Source organism: Ylistrum balloti, unplaced genomic scaffold (assembly GCF_031769215.1).
Source record: "Ylistrum balloti isolate Yb309-2 unplaced genomic scaffold, AGI_CSIRO_Ybal_v1 Utg369564, whole genome shotgun sequence".
Lineage (NCBI taxonomy): Eukaryota > Metazoa > Mollusca > Bivalvia > Pectinida > Pectinidae > Ylistrum > Ylistrum balloti.
In genome coordinates this window covers 434,520-459,196 of record NW_026781863.1, presented here as the reverse complement: position 1 = coordinate 459,196, position 24,677 = coordinate 434,520, and the positions used below count along the sequence as shown (strand labels likewise).

Genomic DNA, 24,677 nt, shown 5'->3' with positions numbered 1-24,677 from the left:
TTGAGAAATTTCAATGATACAAATTGAGAGATTTTTGACATTGAGCAAGAAATTAATTGATACAGATGACAAAAAGAACGAAAAACTGTAATAGTATGATTTCAGCTATCGAACCTGGAAATGGTTCATCTAAATATATCTCCTTGGTATGAAATCTACCACAGCTGATTTAATCATAATTAAATCTGTACATACAACGAGAAAATCTTTCCCATGGGGGAGTAATTTTACGACAAAATCTATATACTATATATCTATCAATATATCTAAACATCGATTCAAACGCAGTGGAGATTTCCACGACACTTTATCTGTGTCCCTCGTTATCTGATTCTCTTAGGCAGAGAGTTCATGAGTGAGGTTATCCTTCTTATTGGGATGCTACCCCATTCTTCCAAGAGGGCTGCTCTCAGTTGAGCCAGAGTAACAGAGAGAGGCTGACGTCGTCGAACCTATCTATCCAGCTGGTCCCACAAGTGCTCAATAGTGGATAGGTCGGGGTTGTATGGCGGCTAGTCCAATGGGTGGGCAGACTTACAAACGGGTGAGGTGCCCGCAGGCCAACTTCCCGCAATCGTTTTGCGCAAATGCTTTATCATTATTAAATTATTAAATCCTTTTTTGAAACTGTTGAGATTTGTAAAATTCTAGGTAATCTAAAAGATGTTGGTTCACATAATAGAATATGACTTAGCATTTTTGTGATAAAGATTTTAAGCATTTGCCTTTTACCTTTTAGTTTGTTGTTATTTCAATTTCGGATCGCTGCGTGTTTTACCGAAGAATTATCTATTTGTGATAGAGGTCATTTTTTAAAACGGGAAGGATCTTTTTTTCATAGAAGCCACACTTTACAACGGGAGTAATCTATTTGTTAGATATTTCAAACTTTATATCTGTGAAATCAATTTGTTCCAGAGATCACACAGCGAGAGTGATCTATTTGTGAAAGAGGTTACCTATTACAACGGGAGTGGTCTTTTTGTTATATAGGTCACACTTTACAACGGGATCAGTTTGTTGTAGAAGTCACATTCAACAACGAAAGGAATATATTTTTGATAGAGGTAACACTCTACAACGGGAGAAGTTTAATCGTTATAGAGGTCACACCCTACGAAGGAAGGGTCCTATCTGTTTTACAGGTCATACTCTACAATGGAGGCGTATATTGATTATTACAGAAACGCTCTACAATGTGAGGAGTCTATTTCTTATAGAGGTTACCCTGTTCCATGGGAGTGATCTATTTGTGATAGAGATGATCACGTTTTACAACGGGAAGGATATATATGTTAGAGATTTCACACTCTACAATAGCAGCAATCTTTTGTGAAAGATGTCACGATATCTATTATAGAGATCACAATCTACATCGGTATGAATTCATTCCTTCCACAGGTTACGATCAAATTTGTTATAGAAGTGACACTCTAAAACGTAAAGGAGAAATGTTTTGTCGGGACTGAACAAAAAGCACACCAGTTCATTTGCACCCTAAACGTTCCATTATTGATATTAGCAGTAGCTTACAAAAGGTCACAACAAAAACTTTTCACGTGAAAATATACTCGTGTTCATCCAAATAGGCTGAATAGTGAGATAAACATTATGATGCAACAAAGTGTTTTTGACATGATATATATATATGATTCTCGTATTTCCTACAACGACAGAGATCCAATTCATGAGGCACTCGCCCATGTCACGTCTTATATATAATGTGATTCTCAAATCTCGTCCGAATGTTTGCCAGGGTCCCACACATAAAGTGAAGCTGTCAACTAACGTGGGAGAAGACTACGGACCGTGAGGACAGTTACAGAAATCGCCGTCGTCTTCATTGTAAGTTTAACAATAACAATTTTGTCGATTTATCGTTCTCCTTATTTGCCAATTTGTTTTGCGTTATAGGGTTGAAGTATAATGAAAACGTTGGTTTTAGCAACAAAACTCGGTGCTATTTTCAGTAACTCCCCCAGGTATATTTGTTATAGAGACCACCGGGAGGGAGTTTTTGTTTGTAGAGGCCAGTCTACAAATGAAGGGATAAATTTGTTACAGAGAGCGCCCTCTAAAACGGGAGGGATCTGGTTGTTATGAATGTCACACTCTAAAACGAGAGGATCAAATTTGTTATAGAAGTCGCACTTTAAAACGGAAAGGAGATATTTTTATCGGGGCTGAACAAAAAGCACGCCAGTTCATCATTTGCACCCTAAACGTTATATTATTCAAAATAACTGTAGCATACAAAAGGTCCCAACAAAAACCTTTTTCGTGAAAATATACTAGTGTTCATCCAAATAGGCTGAATAATAAGACATGATGCAACATAGCAGTTTTAACATGAAATATATGTTAATGATTTTGTATTTGCTTGAAAGACTTTTTTCAGGGTCAAGCGGAGATTTTAGAGTGGATTTATATAGAGTGTCTGAGGATGGAGAGAATCTCGAGATCTTCCAGGCTTGACTTCAGAAATTTAGTTGTCTCCATCAAATCGAAGACATTATTGCACAGTGTGTCTGGATTAGCATCAAGTGGCGATCTGCTGGCCGTGATGGGACCTTCAGGTAATATCTGAGTTTTCATACAAATATCCGCAATCAGTAAAGAATGGCAGGGAGCGACGATGTATGTCATCGCATACGAGAAAAGAAAGAGAACTAAAAATGTCGCTATTTCAAATATAAAGTAGTCAATCAGGTGAATATCCAACGTGTGACGAAGCAAACAAGAGCCGTAGCGGGCTTGACGATTAACTGAGATAAGCAATATTGAATATAAAGGTTAAAGGGTAGATATCAAGGATCATGAAACAGAAATTGTGACACTGAATATAGTAAGCCAGTGTCAATACATGCATACAATCAAAACTGTCATCCTGTACCAATAATTCTTACAAAGTTATTTCCAGGGCGAAAAAACCAACGTTATTGTTAAAAATGCATTTATTTATGAGAAGAAGATTTTTTAAATTTAAGTCAATTTGACCCCTTCTGGCCCCAACCATCAGCCCTTTGGGGTCAGCTAGGATCAATTTGGGCATTTCATCAAGTCGTCATCCTTCACTCAATTCTAACCAAGTTGGAAATATTTTCAATGGAAATTAAACAAATTATACTCAAAAACCTATTTTTACTATATAAACTATTGTAAACTTTACCCTCTCCCCATGGGGAAGTGTGAGACTATGGGGCCAAGAAATTCACAATTTTGGTAAAGAACCCTACGGTGCTTCCTTTCATGAAGAGTATTTAATTCTATCATATCTGGCTTTTGAGAAGACGATTTTTGAAATTTAAGTCAATTTGACACCTTTTTGTCTCGCCCTTCAGGCCCCTGTAGTGTGGAGACTGTTAAAATTGTCGTTCATCTTAAGCCAGGAAAGGTTTCTGCAAAATTTTATTGAAAATGGATCAGGTGTTTTTGAGAAGAAGTCGAAAATGTTAGATTGTTTACGGACACACGACGCCGGATGGAGGTGATCACATAGAGCCTCAGGAGATCTAAAACGAAATAAAGATAAAGAGTATCTACATGAGCCCACTTCACGCGTATCAAGAATCTCTCACTTATGTATCCGGTTCAAGGTAATTACTCAGAAACCTATGACGTCATACGACCGGCTTTTTACCGATTGGCAGACTGCTGAACCTTAGGTCTGATACGAAAAATGACGACAAGAAACGATCTGTCTGTAAGTATTTTGAATACGTAAGGTATTTATACATTTATCTAGAACGAACTTGAGTCCGAAAAAAAATAAACAGATTGCATTTCACTGTAAGCGATGTGTAATGTAACTCAAATATGATCTTACAATGTGTCCGTAGAATAAACATATAGAACCTCAAATGTGCTCGATGTGTTAAGCCCATTTTAAAGTTTAATTTTTGCGTTTTGTTGATGATTAATTTTCTAAAGTGATAATTTGAATAAGCTTATCTATATTTAATCACGAGATTCAAAGTGATTTTAATAATTCAAAGATGTTACTAATTTGAAACTTCGATTTAGTTTTTGTTCGTTTGTTTATTTATTTTCTCTTTTCGTTAGTTGCGTTTTAGCTTTTATTAAAGTTTTTTATTTCTCATTATTTTGTAATCTTTTTTTATTTATGTGCGTAATTCAAAAAAGAATTCACCGGTATGTTTTGTATGTTGAGCATATTTAATTATTTCTGTTAATATATGTAATTGATAAAATTGTTACTTTCAGAAATTATGTTCCAGTCCTTTGCAGCGATTAAAGATTGGATAACCTAACGTACGTCTTTACTAACAAGGATTATTACAAGGCATACATAGCAGTTAATTAGAATCCGCGAGGCAACTCTGAAGGACAGGAAAAGTGGACGCGTCAAAATATAAATGCCATGAATCTGATAAGGATGATTTCAACCATGCAAAAGAAAGCTCTCTTAGTTGAGCACCTTACTGATACAGCAGGGAAGACGTAGTTTACCCTGCCAGTAGTTATGTTGTGAGTTGTGAAGAGAGGTCAAGTTCATCCTCTGCTTTGATGTGGTTCAAGAGGTTTATAAAGATGTTGCCAGAATTAAAAGTAAAGCATCCAGAGGATTAAACGTTCAGCGGTTAATGCAACGATGTAAGACGTGGTTTCATCATATTTTGTTGAACTGGACAATATCATGACAAATGTGACGCACACAGAAAACCAGAACGAGAACAAGAATGCTAAAGTCCTTTTATGAAGGAAAGATCATAATATGTACAATAAGAAAACAAAGAGAAGATGTGTGAATACTGTATTATCGTGGATAATTACTAAAAATGACACTTGTAAAAAATCAAAAAAAAAAAAAATCTTGTAAATGTCATTTAAACATCTGACATCACAGAGAGCTGTGGCAGAAATTGGAAATAGAAAATAGCCTGGAAATAGTGTAACTAACCCACTTGACCGATCTGATATGTAACATTCAAACCAAGCGTTGACCAATGACCATGAAGATGATTGAGGGAAAATGTTTTACTGTGACGAACTCCTTGAAGACAATGTATGTTAATTGGTTGCAAGCACTAGACCGATATCAAATACTGCTGCAGTGTGACACGATTAAGGCTGAATGATAAATTCTTTATACATGCCATGGTGTGTTATAAATGCATATCACATGAAGAATAGATAATTCACTCCAATATTGTAATCATCAAATTATAATACTTGCAAAAAAGGGGGAAAACCGTCATTGGTCTCATTTTTCATATTGACTGCAGTTTTCAATAAACATTTTGTTCGTTTTGTTTGGCAAGGCAGATTGCTAACTTTCATTGCCGGCTTCACCAGGTAAAAAAGAAAAAGCTTAATCTTATGACTTAACCGATAAAGGCATGGTGATAATCATAAGATTGAGTTTGTTTTGTTTTCATGCTATTTTTGTGATCGAGTGGAGTCCGAAAAATATACCATCGGGATACTGAAATACAATTTGATTGTTCATTATTAGATAGCAAATTATTAAGGAAATGAAAATTACAATTTTGTCATGCTATCAATGGTGATATGAAGACAATAAACACGTACGTTTGAACCATTTTCTTCGGCTTATATATCTGACGGTTCCACTTAACTCGAAATATCAATTTGGATCATTCAGCTATATTATTATAGTTTCTGCATCTCAAAACGCTATTTTCGGTTATACTATTATTTTCAAAACTGTTGTTTTGCAGGTGCTGGAAAGACGACGTTACTAAATGCCCTGGCAAGAAGAATACCATGTGATTCCGGAACAATCACTTTGAATGGAATGCCATTCAACAAAGAACAGCGAGGCCGCCTTGGCTACGTATCACAGACCGATGTTTTCCTATCCAACCTGACACTGTGGGAAACACTCTACGTGAGGAATTCATAAACAACAATATCTGACAAATTTTGTAAAAATTATAGCTACTGACATGTATCATAAATCCATTTCAGTTTTAAATGTGCTATGTAGAGAATTACAACAAATGATTACCGATTCGGGAATCTTCGAGTCATTCACATGAATGTGTTGTGGAGATGTCCGAACATGGGGTACACAAGTTTATTAAAAAGTGGGTTTTTTTTCTGTTTGGTGGGGGGGTCACATAAGAGTCTTCAAAGGCTGGCATATTGTTTTGCGAGTAGCGACAATTTTGCTAATAGGAAACAAGACCAAATCTCTGAGGTATACTGGATATGTAACAACAATTTTGAAATGGTTAAGTAGCTGTTTTAAGATCGATTCGTGTTTTATTAATATCCATTTGCCTCTCAAATCTGGGATATTGATAGATAATGACGATTTTTAAAATTCAGATTTAAGGTTTTGATGCCTATGACACATTAATCGAAAAACCGAACTCATATATATCACAACGATTTGTGCTTATAATGTACTGAAATTATTACGATTCAAACCTATTACCAATCAATATTCTCATTGTTCTCTTTCAAATTAACAGTGGTGTCGTATCACATTCGATAGTAAGAAACGAATTCATCTTTAGTTTACAGCAATGATACGGATACCAGATGACGTACCGAAGCAAGAAAAAATTGCGAAGATACAAGCAATAGTTGAAATATTGGGTCTACAGATGTGCTTACATACAAGTACGTAGGTTTGTTGTATGAAGACATTTACACATCAGCCACAACAGTTAATGTTGTATACAGATTTCCAATAAAGCATCAATTGTGGAAATCAGTTTGTCAGAACGTGTATTTTCTTTGAGGAAATTAAAACTCGTATCCTTGCTAAAGAGTAAGTGTCAAAAATTCATGCCGACAAAATGTATGAACTTGGCAAAATATGAGTATTTTTTTTTAACTTTCTTCAGGTCAGTGTACATTGTATCTGTCTTCTTCTACTATTCAATATTTTAGTTGTTGGTGATCTTTGTCATCGTGGCTTATCAGGAGGAGAGAAGAAAAGAGCTAATATTGCCTGTGAGATCCTAACAGATCCGGACATACTCCTCGTGGATGTTAGTGTGTGTCTTCTATTTATTAAAGTAATCCTTTGACATACAAAATGTGAACTATGCTTACATGGATAAAGCCTTTATAAGAACTATCAAAATAGGACAATTTTTTTTAAGTAATCATTTTTTTTTATTATTATTATCCGTTTATTACGTTTCATCTATACATTTATTTTTATAAGGAACCAACCTCCGGTTTAGATTCGAGTTCTGCAAATTCGTTGATGCTACAATTGAAACAATATGCCACGAAATACAACAAAACGATCATAGCCTCTGTTCACCAGCCATCCAGTCAGATCTTCCACATGTTCTCCAACCTGCTTTTGCTAAAGGAAGGGAAGGTAATTTTTTTTATTTATGTATGGTCACGTATGGAAATTTACAGTCCGTTATGCTGCTGAACGTTCCGGCGTTTGTTGGTTTTTGCTGAGTTGAATTTCCCCGGACAAAAGCGTAAGTCACTCGCTATAAAATATTTTCCCTTCTTTTCCAGATGGTGTACTTTGGATTAGCCGACAAAGTATTACAGCATTTTGTTAGTCTGGGGTTGACGTGTGATAAACATCATAATCCTGCCGACTTTCTCCGTAAGTAAACATATCTTATTAACCAGACTGTTTGAAAACAAAGCAAGGAAATACCGAAATGTAAAGATAAGCATAATTAAAACTCCGATCCAATGAAACTAGCTCATAATATGGAAATCAAAATATATATACACTTGGACTCCTAAAAAGTACAAGAAAAAGACCAGGTGTTATGTAAGTATACGTGTCTTCTGCTTCATCAATGACACCCGCCATATAAATCTTGGTCAATCCAATTACGTAATGCCACGATCTTGAATAAGAACTAGGTATACAACAACGAAAAACATGCAGATTAACGAACATCAAAACCTTCCACCTTCATTTTGCCAAAAAGGCATAGAATATTTCTCAAAGACGACCATAAAACATCCCCATAATGATTTTTATCAATCTCCATTCTTGAAACCCTAAGTTATGAGTTTGTCAGTCAGCTGACATCTTGCACGAAAATCGTGATATTATGATCAGACCCATGAATACCAATCAACAACGAATTGTAAACACCGTAGATATGGGATGCGAGGTTGTTGCTATCCCCCAAAAAATGAAAATTAAGAATTTTGAAATTTAAATCATCGCGCTTATCGTACAGCTTGGTGCAAAGCTGACCATGTTGGTTTCGTTGCAGGAAAATATTGAGATAGAAAGTTGATATAGAAGAGTCATGTACTTAATTTCCAATTCTTCGCCTGGATATATACGTGGATTGACGTAGTCACTAAATTGCTTGTTACTTGATGGTCGTGAATTGACAAACCCTATAACAATACATAAAACGTATAGAGATTATAGCAGATTTTTAAAAAATAATAATTTAAAAAACAAATAAATTGAGAATAATAGTCGGGTAACTCTCTCTTTCGTGATATGTTCCTTTTCTTTCGAGTAGCCTGGGACTTACCTAGTGACCTAAATATGTATGCTTACTTTTGGAGAACGTGTTCTGAGGGATAAATATAAGCACAACATGGTCAATGATCATAAAGTGTACAATTAATTGATACCGAACATCACTGGGGCTTTCTTAATGAGTTAGCGTTTCACAATGGAGATATATCAAATATGACCATGGCATCTTTTGTACTATTTAAAGACTGATAACGGTAATGTTTTCTTTACTACACCACATAAATTTGTACAGAATGTGACATTTTCATACGTCAAGGTCTTGATAAATTACCATTGATATGCCGCGATTTAAGTCAATGGCAATATTCAACAAATAAAACAGTGGCTATTCAGTAAAATCCATTTGAAATGAGATCAAATAATGTCTTTCGATACATATTACATAGTTCAGGTATTGACAGCGGATAGGAGCACAAAGGCAGACGACGAAGGCAACAGGGCGAATCATAGGTAAGTATTTAATATGTCCCATCTGATACTGTTTATGTAATATATATCAATAAAACTATCGTTGAACTATTGAAACATTTGACCACGAAATGGGTTATATCAAATTTGAATACATCTTAATCTAAATAGCAGTACCACTAATATGGTGTCACTCAAATGTCCCGATACCTGATTTTAGGCAGTCGAAAGTACCCGTTACGCATAAGTAAGACATTTAATGAGTTGACTGGTCAGGTGTAAGTGTGGCGTCAAAGTGTTACTTCGATTGGCCATGTCTTATATGTTAACAGTAGTATAGGAGGAAAATTGATTGATTGAAATTGATAAGACTTCAACTAAACAATATATACCTTTATAACAGAACTTGAATTTTTTTTCAAATAAATTAGTAGGAAATCTACATCGTGAGTTGGCGATATTCTATTATACAATTACGTACATCTCTGAATACATGACCGAGATTGCTATTATAAAATAACTTTTTGATAATAAGATGTGATATGATTATATAAAATAACGTTGTTTTGTGATGAGTATTTACGCAGGTACAAATTACACGTGTACTCACTCGCTTTCATTCATGTGTACATGTATCAATACCCATACCATAAACAAGAGAGTTATGCGATTATCCAATAAAAATAAGAATCCCACCGAAAATTGTATATGCAAGGTATTGTTAGTTAGTGTATATAAGTGTGGGGAATGCCGTTATTTATAGGCTATGAATCATATGATTCATGGCAACATCATCATAATCCAAATTCAAATTCCTTAAAACTGGGGCAAAATATCAACAAAAGAAATATTTATACGGAGACTAATGAAACGGTATAAAGAGAATAAGATCAGTAGAGTAAGCATCCTCTGCTTCATCAATGACACCCGCCATGTAAACCTTGGCCAATCCAAGTAAGTTATGTCAAGTTCCCAAATGATATCAATGTATACAACAGCGCAACCAACAGACAAACTAAGTTTAAAAAGAAAGAAGGCTAAAACACGATTTGTTTAGTGCTATACATCATAAGATGAACAATACCATTTATACGAAGGTAAATGTCACTTGAAAACGATTTTGAACAATTGAAAATGAATGCAAGCGTGGCCCATGTAGTAGTGTCTTGTTAGGTTAAGTGAGTATTGCAGACACTGAGGTTTAAAGGTTTAAAGAAATAGTAACATGTCGGTGCACTTATTAACACAGGTGATTAATAGACATTCTTTGTTATTTTCGAGGCGATTTGTTTCAGCAAATTTCAAAAGACAGGTAATTTGATAATGACGACATATGATTTCGCCTTGATGTAATCACTGGAAGTGTATCATTTTAGTGGATCTACATGCAACATTTTAATTGATTTGCGGTGAAGAATATACAAATACTTGACGTTCTTTTGAAGTCAGCTGATAATAAAATATTTTAAAAAGTATTGAATTTCACGGTTTAGTGAAAATCCCAACTTATATTTTGACGTTGCTACCGATTAATGGTGACATTACCCAGAGACCTCCTAGTAATAACACTTGAGATTCGTTAACGAATCCTAGATGGAAGAAACAACGACATGATACAAGTTTCGTTATTTGACTCTACTATTGACTTGTTTCTCCTTTATTATCATCGCTCTATCATAAAAATATTTAAGAACAACCATTGAATGAAAAAACCTACTTTGGAAATGATACTTCATGTTTCAGTCTTCATCCCATTCCGTTTGGTTCCGATATTGAAAACGGGCATAATCCTACAGAAAACGACAGAGAAAGAAGGATATGGACATCAGGTGTGGAGCTATTGTCAGGTAATGTAACTAATATAGCATGTCGGATATGAAGCGTAAATACAGAGCAATGTTGGTGCTGCATTTGTAATTGTTTGATATATTGTTTTAAACATAATTACATAAAACAGCTATTCGCTCTTTAATACCTACAAATGTAAAGATCTTCTTGCAAAACACAAATGGACCATTTTTCTGCAATGTTCTTAATCAAGATGATATCATAGACACTGGTGTTAATGTGGCAGGAACAGTTCCCATTTGATGAACGAGAATGGCATTTACACATTTCCATATAAAGTACCAAAAATACTCAACTTCAATGGCGAATAACACACCACTTTCTTACCACGGTCTATTTTAAGCAGACATAGTAGCTAGACCAGTATCCTGTGAATATTTTATACATTTTAAATAGAAAAGTTAACGATATTATTTCTTTCTCTAATGTTATATGATATGCATGTATCGTTTGAATAAGCATATATCAGTATGAGTATTTCAGTGCATGTCAAAATTAAATGTGTGGTGTGATTCTATTTGAGCCAGCCAATAAATGTGAACCTCTTTTTGTTGATATTTTGAATTGTTTCATTTTGCGTGTTGAATTATATAAAATGTTTATTAAAAATATTTTTTTCAATCCTTATCGAAAATGAAACATATCAGCTTTATTGCTTTATGGCCTTTGTGAAACAGCTAGGGAATTCTATATCTTCATATTGGTTTCCGGACTTTTCGTGGACTTCATGATTTTGCTTTTTATTTAGTCATGATTAAATCATCGGATGGAAGTACTACTAATTGCAATCACGTTCTGGAAGAGGAAATGGCAAGCAGATGGCCAACATCTCTCTGGAACCAGTTCAAATTACTCAGCTGGAGATCATACAGGCAATCCAAGGGAAGGCTTCTTCACAAGTTTGAGGTGTTGTTAACTGCTTTCATAGCTGCATTTCTCAGCGTGATCTTCTTTCAAGTTGAAGATTCCATCATAACCGTCCGAGACAGAATGGGTTTGGTAGGACATCTCCATCTCCTGAAATCACAAATATGTCATTTTTCGCAAAAACAATATACGATAAGTAGTCTATAATTACATCACAACTCACCTTTGTCATTAAATAAATCCATGATTACCCGTACGAATGCTCGAGACTGAGTGACATGTCTGTGCTTTCATTCGATAAAACACACAAGCACATTTGAAATAAAACAGTTTTTAAAAATGTACTGTCAATAAGTAACCATTGTTATTTCCATCTGTATTTTCTATAAACAATATTTTGCACGAATAAACTTAATTGTCACGTTCATTGTGCAATTAAATTACATTAATATTATGATTGAGCTACATAATATAAATGATTTTAACCACACAAAACGGCACGAATAATTCATTCATATTGTTTACAATCGCACATAGATCTTGACAAAGTGATAAAGCAAATATCATATCGATGATATAATAAAAATGAGAATTTTAAAGATTAAACATCTGAATTAATGATCTGTTATCATTTATAGGTGATGTCGTCTCTGTTGTTCTGGTCCTTCAGAATTGAAATCCTGACCATTTTAGGGTGTAGGTATGATTATTGTCTTTTTAGTAGACGTGTATTTCGGTTTCTTTATTTTATTCGTATATGGTGTAAGGGAAAATGTTATGTCTTTATGTCTTTTATTTGTCAGTTAATGCAGACCGCGCTGTTCTCAGTAAAGACTATGCTGCCGGGACGTACCGAATGTTGGCCTATTATCTTGCAAAGATGGCCAGTGAGATGCCCCTTCTGTTAGTCTTGCCATTCCTCTTTAATACTGTTGTGTACTGGATGACTGGTCTGGGAGGAGTGGACGGATATTTTGTTTTCCTCTGTATTGGCACATTAAACTGTCTACTGATGCAGGTAACTTATCAATGAATTGTTTAGAAAATAAGTCAGTTGTATACTCCCGATACAAAGTTATACATGAAGTATACTCCGAGTGATCAGAAAGACGTTTAGATATGTGTGATCTTCACAAAAGATTGAATACAATAATCCAATGCCAGAAATGAGCGCAGCGCAATTTTGTTGACAAATGTTCAATCAACTTTAGAATTCATACTTTAATTCTAATATTTCCTAGTTGTCTGCATCTCATATGTCATCGGTTTCCTCTTGTAATGACTGTGTGACAGATCGCTAGGCAAATCACTAGGAATCTTAATACATATGATTTAGCAAAAATGGCATTTTATATTAATTTCCGTTGTTTTCCGTCTAGAGTGTTGCACACAACCTTGCAGTGCTGATAAAAGACGTGAAACTCAGCACCATGACTGGCAACGTGCTCATCTTAGGGGGACTAGTTCTAGGTAAACTTTTTTCTATCCTTAATATATAGTCGTAGTGATATTAATGTGTATTGGTGAAGATTCATGGATGGGAAGGTATAATGCATTTCACGGGGACGACATAATGTTTGATAATGAACAATCTTGTTAAAAATAGAAATTGCAGACGACACAGAATATATAACTGCACTACAAGTAGACAAGAGATTCATAGTCCTTAACATTGGTTATCAATCTACCAATCACTCATGGGTACAGAGGCGTAGACTCTTCAATCGCAATACCCAATTCGACTGATACTTTTCACACGTGCACGCTTAAAATCTCACACACGCCATATTCTTATTTAGCCAAACAGATAAAAATGTGATAGAATCTGAACATATTTTGAAAACGAATTTGAAGTAATATAGTTTTTAATTTGAAAGGTATTGATCGATTGTCTTATCTATATATAGGTGGTTTCCTAAACATCAATCCCCCTGAGTGGCTGTTCTGGACGAAGTACCTCACACTTGCACACTACCCGTACGCCGCCGCCATGACATATATACTTAAGGATATGGATGCCGTTTGGTGAGATGTACAAATTTATCGATTGTTCCATGAAAATTATATCAAATCATTTGAAACACATTTCCTCAAAAAAAAATTTCTGTTATTAATCAAACTATATACTTTTGCAACGGTGACTTAAAACATTTGTTAGTCTCTGCCACCTTTGTCTTTAACAGTGTCCAAAGTGACTTGGAACGTATACAGATGACACTTTGTGTACACTTTCGGACCAATTCATACCTATAGGTATAGTTTCAGCCCTTAGTATGATTTGTATTTAATATATATTTGTTGACAAGCATCGCTTCTGTGTTGATGCGAAAACTGATAGTGACCGGACATGTTTTCTTTTCTCTACTTCCAGGTGTAACCAAACAAGTGTGGGTATCTACTTCAAGTGCAAGAGCGAGGCAACAGAATTTCTGACCTCACGTGACATACTCTTGGGGATTGGTGTGGATTTACCTATATATTGCTACATCTCGACCATAGTGCTTGCCATTTTTATTTTCAATGTGTTTGGTTATTATGCATTGAAATGGAAAGGAGAATGATTGCAAAACACAATCTGTAAACGTTTTTGACTTAATGTGCTGCGGAGCAGAAGATGACGAGATCATAGGTTTTCACCTTTTCCCTGATGGCGTTATTACCGTGTCTGCTGCTACGATGTTTTTCTTTGTATAAATCTCGACGTCCTGTGTATATACAAAATGTCGAATTAATGTTTGAAATGATGGACTACAACAAAACTGTCATTCCTATATTTAGGTAAATCCATGCATACTTATCAGATAACAGTACGTTAACAAAGGCTGGACACATCCATTATGTAAAACATGTGCCCGCTGAAATACGTTCGACACCTTTGTATCAATTATGTATTCTACTAAAAAATTTCAAAATATTGTATCTAACAGTGTTGCTTATATTTATCAAAGTACACAATTAAATATAATCCCAATACCGACAGTTTTTTCTAGTAGGCTTCTTTGCACTTGCGAATTTCCATACCTTGAATTCGCTTACACACGTTCTCGATGATTTCCAAGAAATACCAGTCCAGGAATTTAAATATTATAGTTGTCACGCTGAGGTTTCAAACCTTCTAGTGTTTCATTCATTTCAGTCTGATCGACTCCAGCTATTATGATATTGACCACCGCGTATCAACACCATTCATGTCCTCAAACAATAAGGGAATTTTTCTATAGAACATTGCTCGTGCAGTGGAGATTCCAAAAGGTAAACTTTGGTAACGTTATCGATAAAAACAAGTGTAAAAAGAACTTAATTTGGAATCTTGTAGTTTCCAAAACTCGCTAGATGCCTCAAGCTTTAAGATGACTATAGCTCACGCACTTTTGGCCTTATGCGTTTCCAACTTGAAACGTTCCCTTTGCCCTTTTCAGGTTCCTAGGATACAGACAAATACGGATCTTTCATTGATGTTATGAAAAATAACAAGGGAGTTAACCAATTTTCTTTTGTTTATTATTTTGTATCTTCGCCATCCTGCCTAGTTCCTGTCAGGTGATTCAAATACATATATGACAAAAGGGATTAAACACCAGACAGAGGTTAATTAAGTCATTGAAGTCCAACTGCATCGAGTGTTAGTTTCATTTTAACCTTCTCTGTAAGCCATAATCTTTATACTTAGTGAATATGTCCAGATATGATTTCATATTGTCCTTTTCGTAAAAACCCGCCATTTTGCACAAGCCACATGATGTCACATTGCTTTCTACTTAATTAACTTTATTTGAATTGACACTATTTTTTTACACGGTCTCGAGTTTTTTTGTTTTGTTTTTTTTTAATTTTATGATCATGTTTGTTTCTGCTTTTGAATTTGGCTATAACAATTATGTTGATATCTGACTCTGGATTAAATTTCATTGGTATAACGCAGCCATTTACATTAATGTTGACAATCTGCTGTTTTGTCAGTATTTATATTGTCTCCAGAATATACCCACTGCAGAAGGGTCTGTGTTCTACTTGAACTGTTGTCCAATAGAGGTTCTGACAGTGTGCAATTCTACCATGCTAATAAGTGGTTTTTAATCAGGACAAGCTGTGCCTTTCGGGACTTTTGAGCCATTTCCTTTGTAAATAACGTGACTGGGATTCTTTTTTCTTCTTTACGTCATTTGCATATTTTTCAGCTCTTGTAAATTGGAAATGATATATTTCAGATGCACAATGTATATCAGGTGTTTCTGTAGCCCTATACAAATCAATGCTTTTATCGAGATTGAGCTCGCGTTCCTCTAACAAACCTATAAGGCAAGGTCTTTGCTGATCCTCTTCATGATTCTGTCTCTTTAGATAGATAATATCTAGATAACAGCTATCATGACTCTTTTTGTTTGAATATGTCAAGGGCAAGGTAGATAGCTGGCGCGTCCCCCGAAAATGTCAAGGCATTGTTGATAGACGACATCCATAGACTTCATCTTGTGAAACCATGGCTGCGGCAAACCTTTCATTATCTTTTGAACCATTAGTATACAAATGTAGAAATGTTTTATATTTTAACTGCAATTTCGAGAAGGATGAACGAAAGGTTCAACTGTCGGTGTCAGTGGTTGGAATTTCTATCGTTCCAAATGACCGAATTTGGTCAATATCAATATTTGTGTTTTGTAAAAGAGCGCAAATCCTAATTCCGAACGGTAGAATGGTCTTTAGTTTGTTTTGAAACAAGATTTTATATTTTGGATCATATATAAGTGTAAAAGCAGGATTTGAATTTAGCTGAATGGTGTATTGTAAAGCCAATTTATTTCGACGGCTATATAGTGATGGTTCGTAAGCCTCTACATGCAGGCTTGCTGTAGGTATGGTCTTAACAGCGCCGAGAGCGAGCCTCGAACCCTAGTGAAGAACAGTGTCTAATAGTTTTAAATATGACGGTCTAGCAGATTCATACGCAATGGAACCGTAGTCTAATTTTGATCTAATGAGAGATCTATACACCAGCGTGGGACATCACCTTTAGAATATTCAGTTTCTTAAGGCATTTGACTTTACTGTATTGTATCTGTGGAAGGAATTACAATTTCCTGTCTAATATTACACCTAAGAATAGATTTGGATCGTCGTGTTGTTTCCGCATCTGACAAAATGCATACAATCTGTTTTGGATTGTGAAAATGTAAATCCATTTTCATCTGCCCAAATTTGTAGTCATTTGTAAACATTGTTGTAGTTGTCTTTCGATGGTATTCATATGCTTAGATCGATTGCATATAATGAAGTTATCGACATAAAGAGCGCTCTCCATTTAAGGGGATAATGTTTTGACAATACTTTTAATTTTGAGTCCAAAAAGTGTAACCGAAAAAATGCTGCCTTGTGGTACACTCATTTCATGTTGATGGCCATCGGAAAGGGTCGTTCCATTCCGGCTTTATGTGATAGAAATTTTGAAATAAGATTTGGTAGATTACCACTAATACATATATACGTATTTTCATGTTGTGTCGAACGACTTTTCAAAATCGAAGAAAACAGCAACCAAATGTTCTTTAGTTACAAAAACCTCACTCACAAAGGTTTCAAGTCTAACCAAATGATCGTTGGTACCTCGAGTAGAACTAAAACCGCTTTATAGAGATGCTATTATGTAATTGGATTCCAAATACCAAATTAATTTTGAATTTATCATCCGCTCTAGAGTTTTAAAAATACAACTTGTGAGTGATATTGGGCGGTAACTGGAGGGATCTGTCGTATTTTACCCTGAGTACAGGAATCACAGTAGCAATTTTCCATGACTTTACCCGATGTTAAAATATAATTAAGAATATCAAGAAGTTTTTCCAATGAGAACTCTGGTAGACGTTTAAGGAACTTATAGTGAATATCATCAGGTCCTGTTGCAGAGTCATGTGATTTTTTCAACGATTCGCAATAAACTGAATGAAAGGGGATACTTTTTTACAGGACGAGAGGCGATACACTTAAATAGCAGGACGAGAGGCGATACACTTGATTACAGGACGAAAGACGATATATTCAAATTACAGGGCGAAAGGCGCCAGACTTAAATTACGGGACGAAAGATGATAGATACACTTGATTACAAGACGAAAGACGATTTACTTATTAACGGGATGAAATGCAATACACTCAAATTACAGAAGACGGACAAGGACTAATAAAATCTTTCACCTCCTCTTCTTATGTTCTCTTTAAGAGAGAGGTTTTAGTGAAAACATTGCAATTATATTTGGCACTGAGTACATTAAACCGCAAGACAATTGTTATGTTCCACGACCCATTTTTACTTCAACAGCTGATCATATATTCATGCATCAAAAGATGACAGTCAAAAGATACATTTTTTTTCAAATACAGCTTACATTTCCAGACTCTGACCATGTATTACTGGTTACAGTTTTTTATAACTACAAATTTACCAAATATCTCTTATGAAATAAAGTCAAATGGAATGAGGTGCACACAAGTAAATACTGTGTTATTCTAGCAGATCTTCATAACGAAATGTGTAACTTTACTGTGCATACTGAATATGTTTTCTAAGAGACGTGATCTAAAGAACTGATACGGGCCCTCCAGGCCTCTTACTTTACTTTCAAAGATGTTTTTATCCATTGTCATCTCTAAACTTTCTTTATCTCTGTTTCATATTTTGAAAAACAAAAACAAAGATAAGAAATATATCACAACATCATATCAATCACATGACGTCACTTTCGAGATTCTGACTCCACGCAATTAAGCTGCTAATTGACAAACTTACCGGTCACGCATTGTTTCAATTATTTTGGCTAGGAGCAGCAAATATAAGGGCCAAATTATATTAAAAGCGCTTTGGTGCACTGAAACTGGAAGAGTTTGAAACACTTCTCCTAAGATCAAAATTTGTTCTAAAAATCAAGAAAAATCACATATTTCTTTATTTAATTGATCATAAGTGTTTTCTTTTGCCAAATTTGACAAATTTTGTTTGCTTAAAATGACAAATAGATTCCAACGAACAAAATAAGTGGTTATAAGAAGCCTTGCTATGAAACATTGCCTTGTTATGGAGCCATTTCTGAACCTTACCTTATACCCTCAGTAAATGTCACAAATTCTATAATAATTCTGGCCCTATGAGCCTTTTGAATTTTTAAGTGCTATTTCAGGGGAGTGTATTGGGGTGCTATAAATGCCACATGGTTTGGATTAGATCGGATCGTGGGCAAAAATCCATTGTTCGTGAAAGAGGTCCTTTCATTTTTATGAGGTGACTGGATAGTAATGTTAAACGTACCTCCTCGAATTGTACACCCTTTGAAGATAGTGGATCCTAAAGCATTTGTGTTGCACAAGGAAACGCTGTTGTGTTGAGCGTTTTGATGAGTCTGTGAGGTGAGTGAATTCGAACTTGGCGGCCGCGTGTCAGATTTAACATTACGTTGTTTGGGACAGGTACAGTCTGGTAATTTGCAAGTATTGTTGACAGATTTTGTTTTTGAATGTTACTGAGGATTCTGTAATTGTTTAGTGACTGTGGGTTTTTATGTCCTGTGATGTGGACAGCTTGAGTGTCCGGTATTCCTGTTTCCAGCAATTTCTGGCACAGATTTGTCCTCACACTGGTGTTACTTAAACGTTTATTATCAAATGGGAACCCGGACAGGTTTGCTTTTGTCGCCATAGTTTTCAGTAAATGTGAATGTTTATTTTTGCTGACTGGACCTTTCAAGAACCACTGCTCCTTGTCTACTGGGTTAACATTGTTAGTTACTACGGCGAGATAGAAAGGGTGATTAGGATTAGAGAAATTTCCTGGTCGCTTGTCACAGAAAACTTTATAAACACGAATCGGACATCTCTGATGGTTGTTAGGAGTAGCGTCCGTGGTTGGCTTGCTGTCTTTCGTTATAAGACAGACACTCTATGTTCAGTTCATTGTCACAAGACAATTCAATATCGCCCCTACACAAAGGTGTGTGCTCTTCTCCGCCACCTCTTATTCCAAAGTGCAATGTGTTATTTATTAACAGTAATTAATTTTAATAGACGTTTTGGTGTATCAGTTCCTAACTGTCCACTCTGGTATAACATGTCAATTTCATTGTCGGTTATTCTCTCAGCGCCATCTGTCTGTTTCCTTAACCCTGCTTTTTTCAAACGGCAAACGTGTGTCCAGTGATGGCACTTGTGTCATATTTATGTTGTTTCAGATGCCGTTCAATAGAACCCAATATCCCTATTAAATAGATGGGTTGATGCTCAGAACCATTTCTTGTCTAACACATACAACAATCTTTGAGAAGAACCTGACTAGTTCATTTTCTGAAATTTTGTGGTTTTCGCGAATTTCGCCCCGTGCTTTCAAATTTTTTCTTAATAAATTTATATCAGACAATGTTTTTCTCAAAGTGTTCTCGTTTCCATTTGCTGATATAAAGTTTGCCATATCATCGTCATCCATACAAACAAAACTGTTATCGTTTTCACTTGTAGCCGTACGTGTAACTCCAGACCTTGACGTTACGTGTACACACGTGTCATTGTTTATGTTAGTGTTTGTCACACATGGGTCGGAACTTTTGTTGGTGGTGTTACAATAAGAGGGGCATGATGGAGGGGTTGATCCGACATTTTCAACAGTTTAACTACCTTGATGGGTTTCCATATTGGAATCGAATAAATGATCGAAGTCGAACTCATCGTCTGCTAAACCTTTCACCAGTTGGTGTTTGCTGGCACTGAAATTAACTTGAAAGTACTTTGATTAATTCCCTGTTTGCCATTGGCCCCAGCTGTAACCAAATCATAGTTTTCCAAGAAAGATTTCCAAGTATATTTCCGTAGGGGTAGCAGACGAGCAAGTGCATGTGTGTGGTCTTGTTAGGCATAGTAAAAATAGTTCCACTTCCGGGTCATATAGTGACATCACATAATTGTTAAGAACGTTCACAGAGCGCGTGTTCCTTTTTCTCACCCTAGGGTGAGATAAGGAAATCTCACACAGGTAAAACGTGTGGATATCCCTGTCCAGGGTAAGAGATAACTTTGTCGCTGTGGTTGCTCTATAGCATGGAAACCATTAAACGATATTAGGTTTTACGATGTGAACTCTTGAAAGAAAGAAAACATTTCTGTAGTCGTAATTGTAACATTTCTAAAGTCTTAGACCGTGCATGGTATCGCGAACTTTTTTTTATATTACAGTTGAATAGCTTCCCTGGGGAACTTGTAAAGTGATTTGAAAGCTATATGTTTAATCGTTAGCATAAAGTCTTTATAAATAGCTGATATACAGATCTAGGTAAAAACCAAGATCTATATATAGATGTGGGGATTTTTGGTGTCGTGGCAACCAACTTCCGGTGTCCGGTCTGCTGAAGCCGTGGTAAGTTATTAAGGCAAAGATCAACATATATTTACTCAATATTTCTTGTTAAATAGGCTTATATACATTGTATAAGTACCACTGTAAAACAATCTTCTTTAATCGTGTTTAACATGCTTGACTCGTGGGCTGTTTTCTGTAATACAATAAGTACCCCATTAGTCAAAATGCGGATCAATTCCATTGAATTAAAGAAAGAAATAAACCTGATAAAACTATATTCATTTTAATTTCGTACACATATGACGTTGTGAAGTCAAGCAGGACTGGCCATGGTTTCGTGGACTACATACTGTATCAGCCTGGTCATGTGTCATTTTTGTATACACACTGTCAGATATTGTCTCGGATCAACATAAGGCAATCACAGGGTATACACAGGAGGTATAAATACACTTCTACGTCATTCTCGTTCCACGAATTTGAAAAAGAAAGAGGAAGTATACAAGGCAAGACAACTCCATTATCAACACACCGTGTCTATCCTTATTCCTTGTAATATTTTTCATTTATTTTGATCTATTGCTAATCTATTATTAGATCTTCGAAAGTTGTGGAAGCTGAAAAACATCAGAAGATAGTACAAAGCCATACAAGTAAACAGCCATGGACATATCTATGAAGTTTTCGGACGTTCATGGCGAAAATGTAACACTGACACGGGAGAAGAATAGTGCTTCATGGAAACATCTATATTCTGGAGGATTGCTTTTTAGTCAGCTACCACTAACGATCGGGAATCCAGTAAAGCTGTATGTTCGTGGCACCTCCATAGTCCATGTAGGGTTTTACACCGGAGATCCTGCTGATATCACAAATGTGAAGGACCTGTACCTGAACAAGAAAGTCGATTTGATAGCACAGCTTAATGTATACAACAAGAAATGTTCAGCTCATCTCGAAAGGAAAGCTTCAAACTTTACTTACAAACTTGCAGGATTCCATACAGGAAACACATAGCTCCAGGGACGGACATATGGATAGCTGTATATATTCAGATTGGGGATGCAAGTGTAAAGTTATGTATGTATTTCGTTTACATCAGCGCTTTTTCTTTTGTTTCGTTTCGTTGAATTAGGCCAATTGTAGTGCTATCATTAATACGTGGTTTGGAGATGCTTTTTTGCCATAGCTGACGTCATTTGAAAACTGTCAAAAGCCATGCCACCCTCGACAGAATTTCATCTGACAATGGCTGTTGGAATAAATTAGGTATAAAGAACATTTTGATTTCTTAACATCAACACTAGAATTTTAGTATAAATAACTTTGTGTTTGGTTTACCTCGATAAGTTCATTTTATTTTCTTTACATCCACAACAGTAAAATTTTGGTATAAAGACCATTTTTCTTTCTCTTTTACATAGATAAGACTAGAAATTTAAAATAAAGATTTTTTTCTTTTCTTTACATCGACAACACTAGAATTATTGTATAAAGACCTTTGTTTTTTCTTTTTAACATAGACAAGACTAGAAATTTGGTGTAAAGATTTTGTTTTCTTTCTTTACATCGACATTACTAGAATTTTGGTACAGAGATTTTTTTCAATATTGCAGGTTCTGAAATGGATCTAAAGCAACTAATGCCTTTTCACACCAAACACGGCAGCAACATCGAATTTACTGACAAAACCAGGACAACTGCAAAATTGCAAATCCACAATCCGGCAGCCACGTCATGCATTGAACTGAATCCGACAGAAGAAAAGGCTGTTTCAGTAACGTTAAGGTTGAAACCGTCATCACCAGAGATAAAAAGGTATGGACTATCGTTATTAGCGAGTAGTTCGAATTCAAACCTTCTGAGATCTTCTCACGAGTTTATGTTCACAACAGGCTCAAAGATACAAAAGCATCAGAAATATACATTAATTCATTCCTTTAAAAGAACATCAGGAAAGTTGAACACATGCGATGGAGAATTAAAGATAAAAGTTGAACATGGCGGGAAAGTAAAGTATTATCATGATTCGGCCGGGACAGGGTCTGCTCACGTGACAGAACAGCTACCTCAATCAGGTGGAATAACGCTAATCTTGGATATGTGTCAAGTAAGTGTGGATATCATTGACGCATGCGAGTATGACGTTAGGTTTGGAAGTGACGAGGAAGAAGAGTGTTCAAGTTTGTCAAGCGCGAATTCAACATCAGTCGTTTCAACTGCTTTATATCCATCGCGTTACTCCCCAACTTCACCATCTGTTTTACCTAGAAAGCAAACTGCAGACGGAATACATGAAGACTCAAGGTCTCAAGATAAGATAGATTGTCATAACATGTCCTTTAAACAACCACATAATGATAGTAAAAGACTTCCAGCAGCTCCAAAAGACAAGGAACGATTGAATGATTGGATTCAGGAAACAACAAAATATAACTTACCAAAATCGCCACTAGAAATTCCGTTTACCTTAATGGAAGACAAATCTGGTGTAAACGATAAAGAAATTACTGCATCAGAGACACCCAGAAAACGGGCGAATTCTGTCCATTCTGGAGAATTTTATATTCAAAGAAAATATGCCCGGACTCATTCATACGCACGTGCCCCATCTCCCTCGTCGTTATTTCCATTGCGGCAATCATCAACATGGCATCATGATCAAACGCGAAGAGTTAGCGGAACATTTGCTTCTGGGGAAACAAAGGAAGTGGTTTATATAGCACCTAGACTGGAAGAAGAGCTATTACCAATACAGAGCAGAGGTATCAGTTATCTGTATGCAGCACAAACTGAAGCAGCTACGAAATCAGAAACACAACAGACACAAGGATTAAGGACTAAACAAACTTCACCAACAAATTCTCGTCTTGAACAAAAGCGTTCACAAATGGGAATTCGAATTGGCAAACCAACACATCCTAGCACAGACGTTCATAGCGACGATGGCACTACATTAATCAAACGCACTGATAGAACAATGAAACACCAGATGACGTATCCAAATCTTTCTGCAGCTATTGACAATTCGGACCTTTTTCGCGATGATTATAGTATTGATCTTCAGGAAAAAGCCACAACAAAACATTATTTAAAGGACAAAATTCAGCAGAATTACACCAACCTTGTCGAAAAATTAACAGTTATTCCACTGATGGATCATCTTTTCGAAGCAGATATTTTAGGAGATGACGAATTGGACAAAATAACATCATGCACACAAAATTCTGAAAAGAATAGAACATTACTTGCTATACTTAGGAAAAAGCCAGTAAATAAAGGTAAATTCATAACAGCATTACGAAATGCAAAACTTGATCATTTGGTATCGATGTTCGTTTGATACCACTGACATTGAAGGAGTTACTTAATGTTACTTAAAACATACTGATCTTTATTATTAACGGTGGCTTACTTAGATAAGATGATATGTTTTGACTACGAAAATGACATAGTAAAAGCATTGACACAAATGTAAATACTCCAGGAAGCTATGAAAATTATGCAAATCTACCAGCATGTATCTTGGTGATAGCCAGGAAATTTTATATTTAACAGCAGTTTTTGACTATTTACTTGTAGATTATGAATATATGTGATGTATAAAAACGTTTAATACTCTGTCTGATCATTCACTATTATCTTTTAACCTTGTTTGTAGCTGTTAGTGTTAAATGCGTTGATAGCCTTGTACAAGGACACCTTTCAAATAATCACATAGAATATAAATAATAATGA

The 24,677-nt window shown here is 35.6% G+C and overlaps 1 protein-coding gene and 1 pseudogene across 1 annotated transcript; both read left to right on the top strand.

The window, feature by feature from the left end:
* Window positions 1–2,443: 2,443 nt before the first annotated feature.
* Window positions 2,444–14,169, top strand: LOC132552828 (uncharacterized). The gene is made up of 14 exons (XM_060217055.1): window positions 2,444–2,576; window positions 5,703–5,872; window positions 6,507–6,612; window positions 6,886–6,986; window positions 7,166–7,327; window positions 7,480–7,573; window positions 8,872–8,935; window positions 10,637–10,740; window positions 11,490–11,740; window positions 12,247–12,304; window positions 12,412–12,626; window positions 12,988–13,078; window positions 13,516–13,633; window positions 13,980–14,169. The coding sequence occupies exons 1-14, from the start codon at window positions 2,444–2,446 to the stop codon at window positions 14,167–14,169; spliced, it is 1,857 nt and encodes a 618-aa protein (XP_060073038.1).
* Window positions 14,170–21,602: 7,433 nt separating this feature from the next.
* Window positions 21,603–24,282, top strand: LOC132552728 (uncharacterized; annotated as a pseudogene).
* The last annotated feature ends 395 nt before the right edge of the window (window positions 24,283–24,677 follow it).

Bases quoted from the DNA above. Each gene is read 5' to 3' on its own strand.
- LOC132552828 (XM_060217055.1), top strand. From the start codon at position 2,444: ATGGAGAGAATCTCGAGATCTTCCAGGCTTGACTTCAGAAATTTAGTT. The intron at 12,627-12,987 runs GTAACTTATCAA...TTTTCCGTCTAG, and splicing joins TAAACTGTCTACTGATGCAG to AGTGTTGCACACAACCTTGC. The intron at 13,634-13,979 runs GTGAGATGTACA...CTCTACTTCCAG, and splicing joins AAGGATATGGATGCCGTTTG to GTGTAACCAAACAAGTGTGG.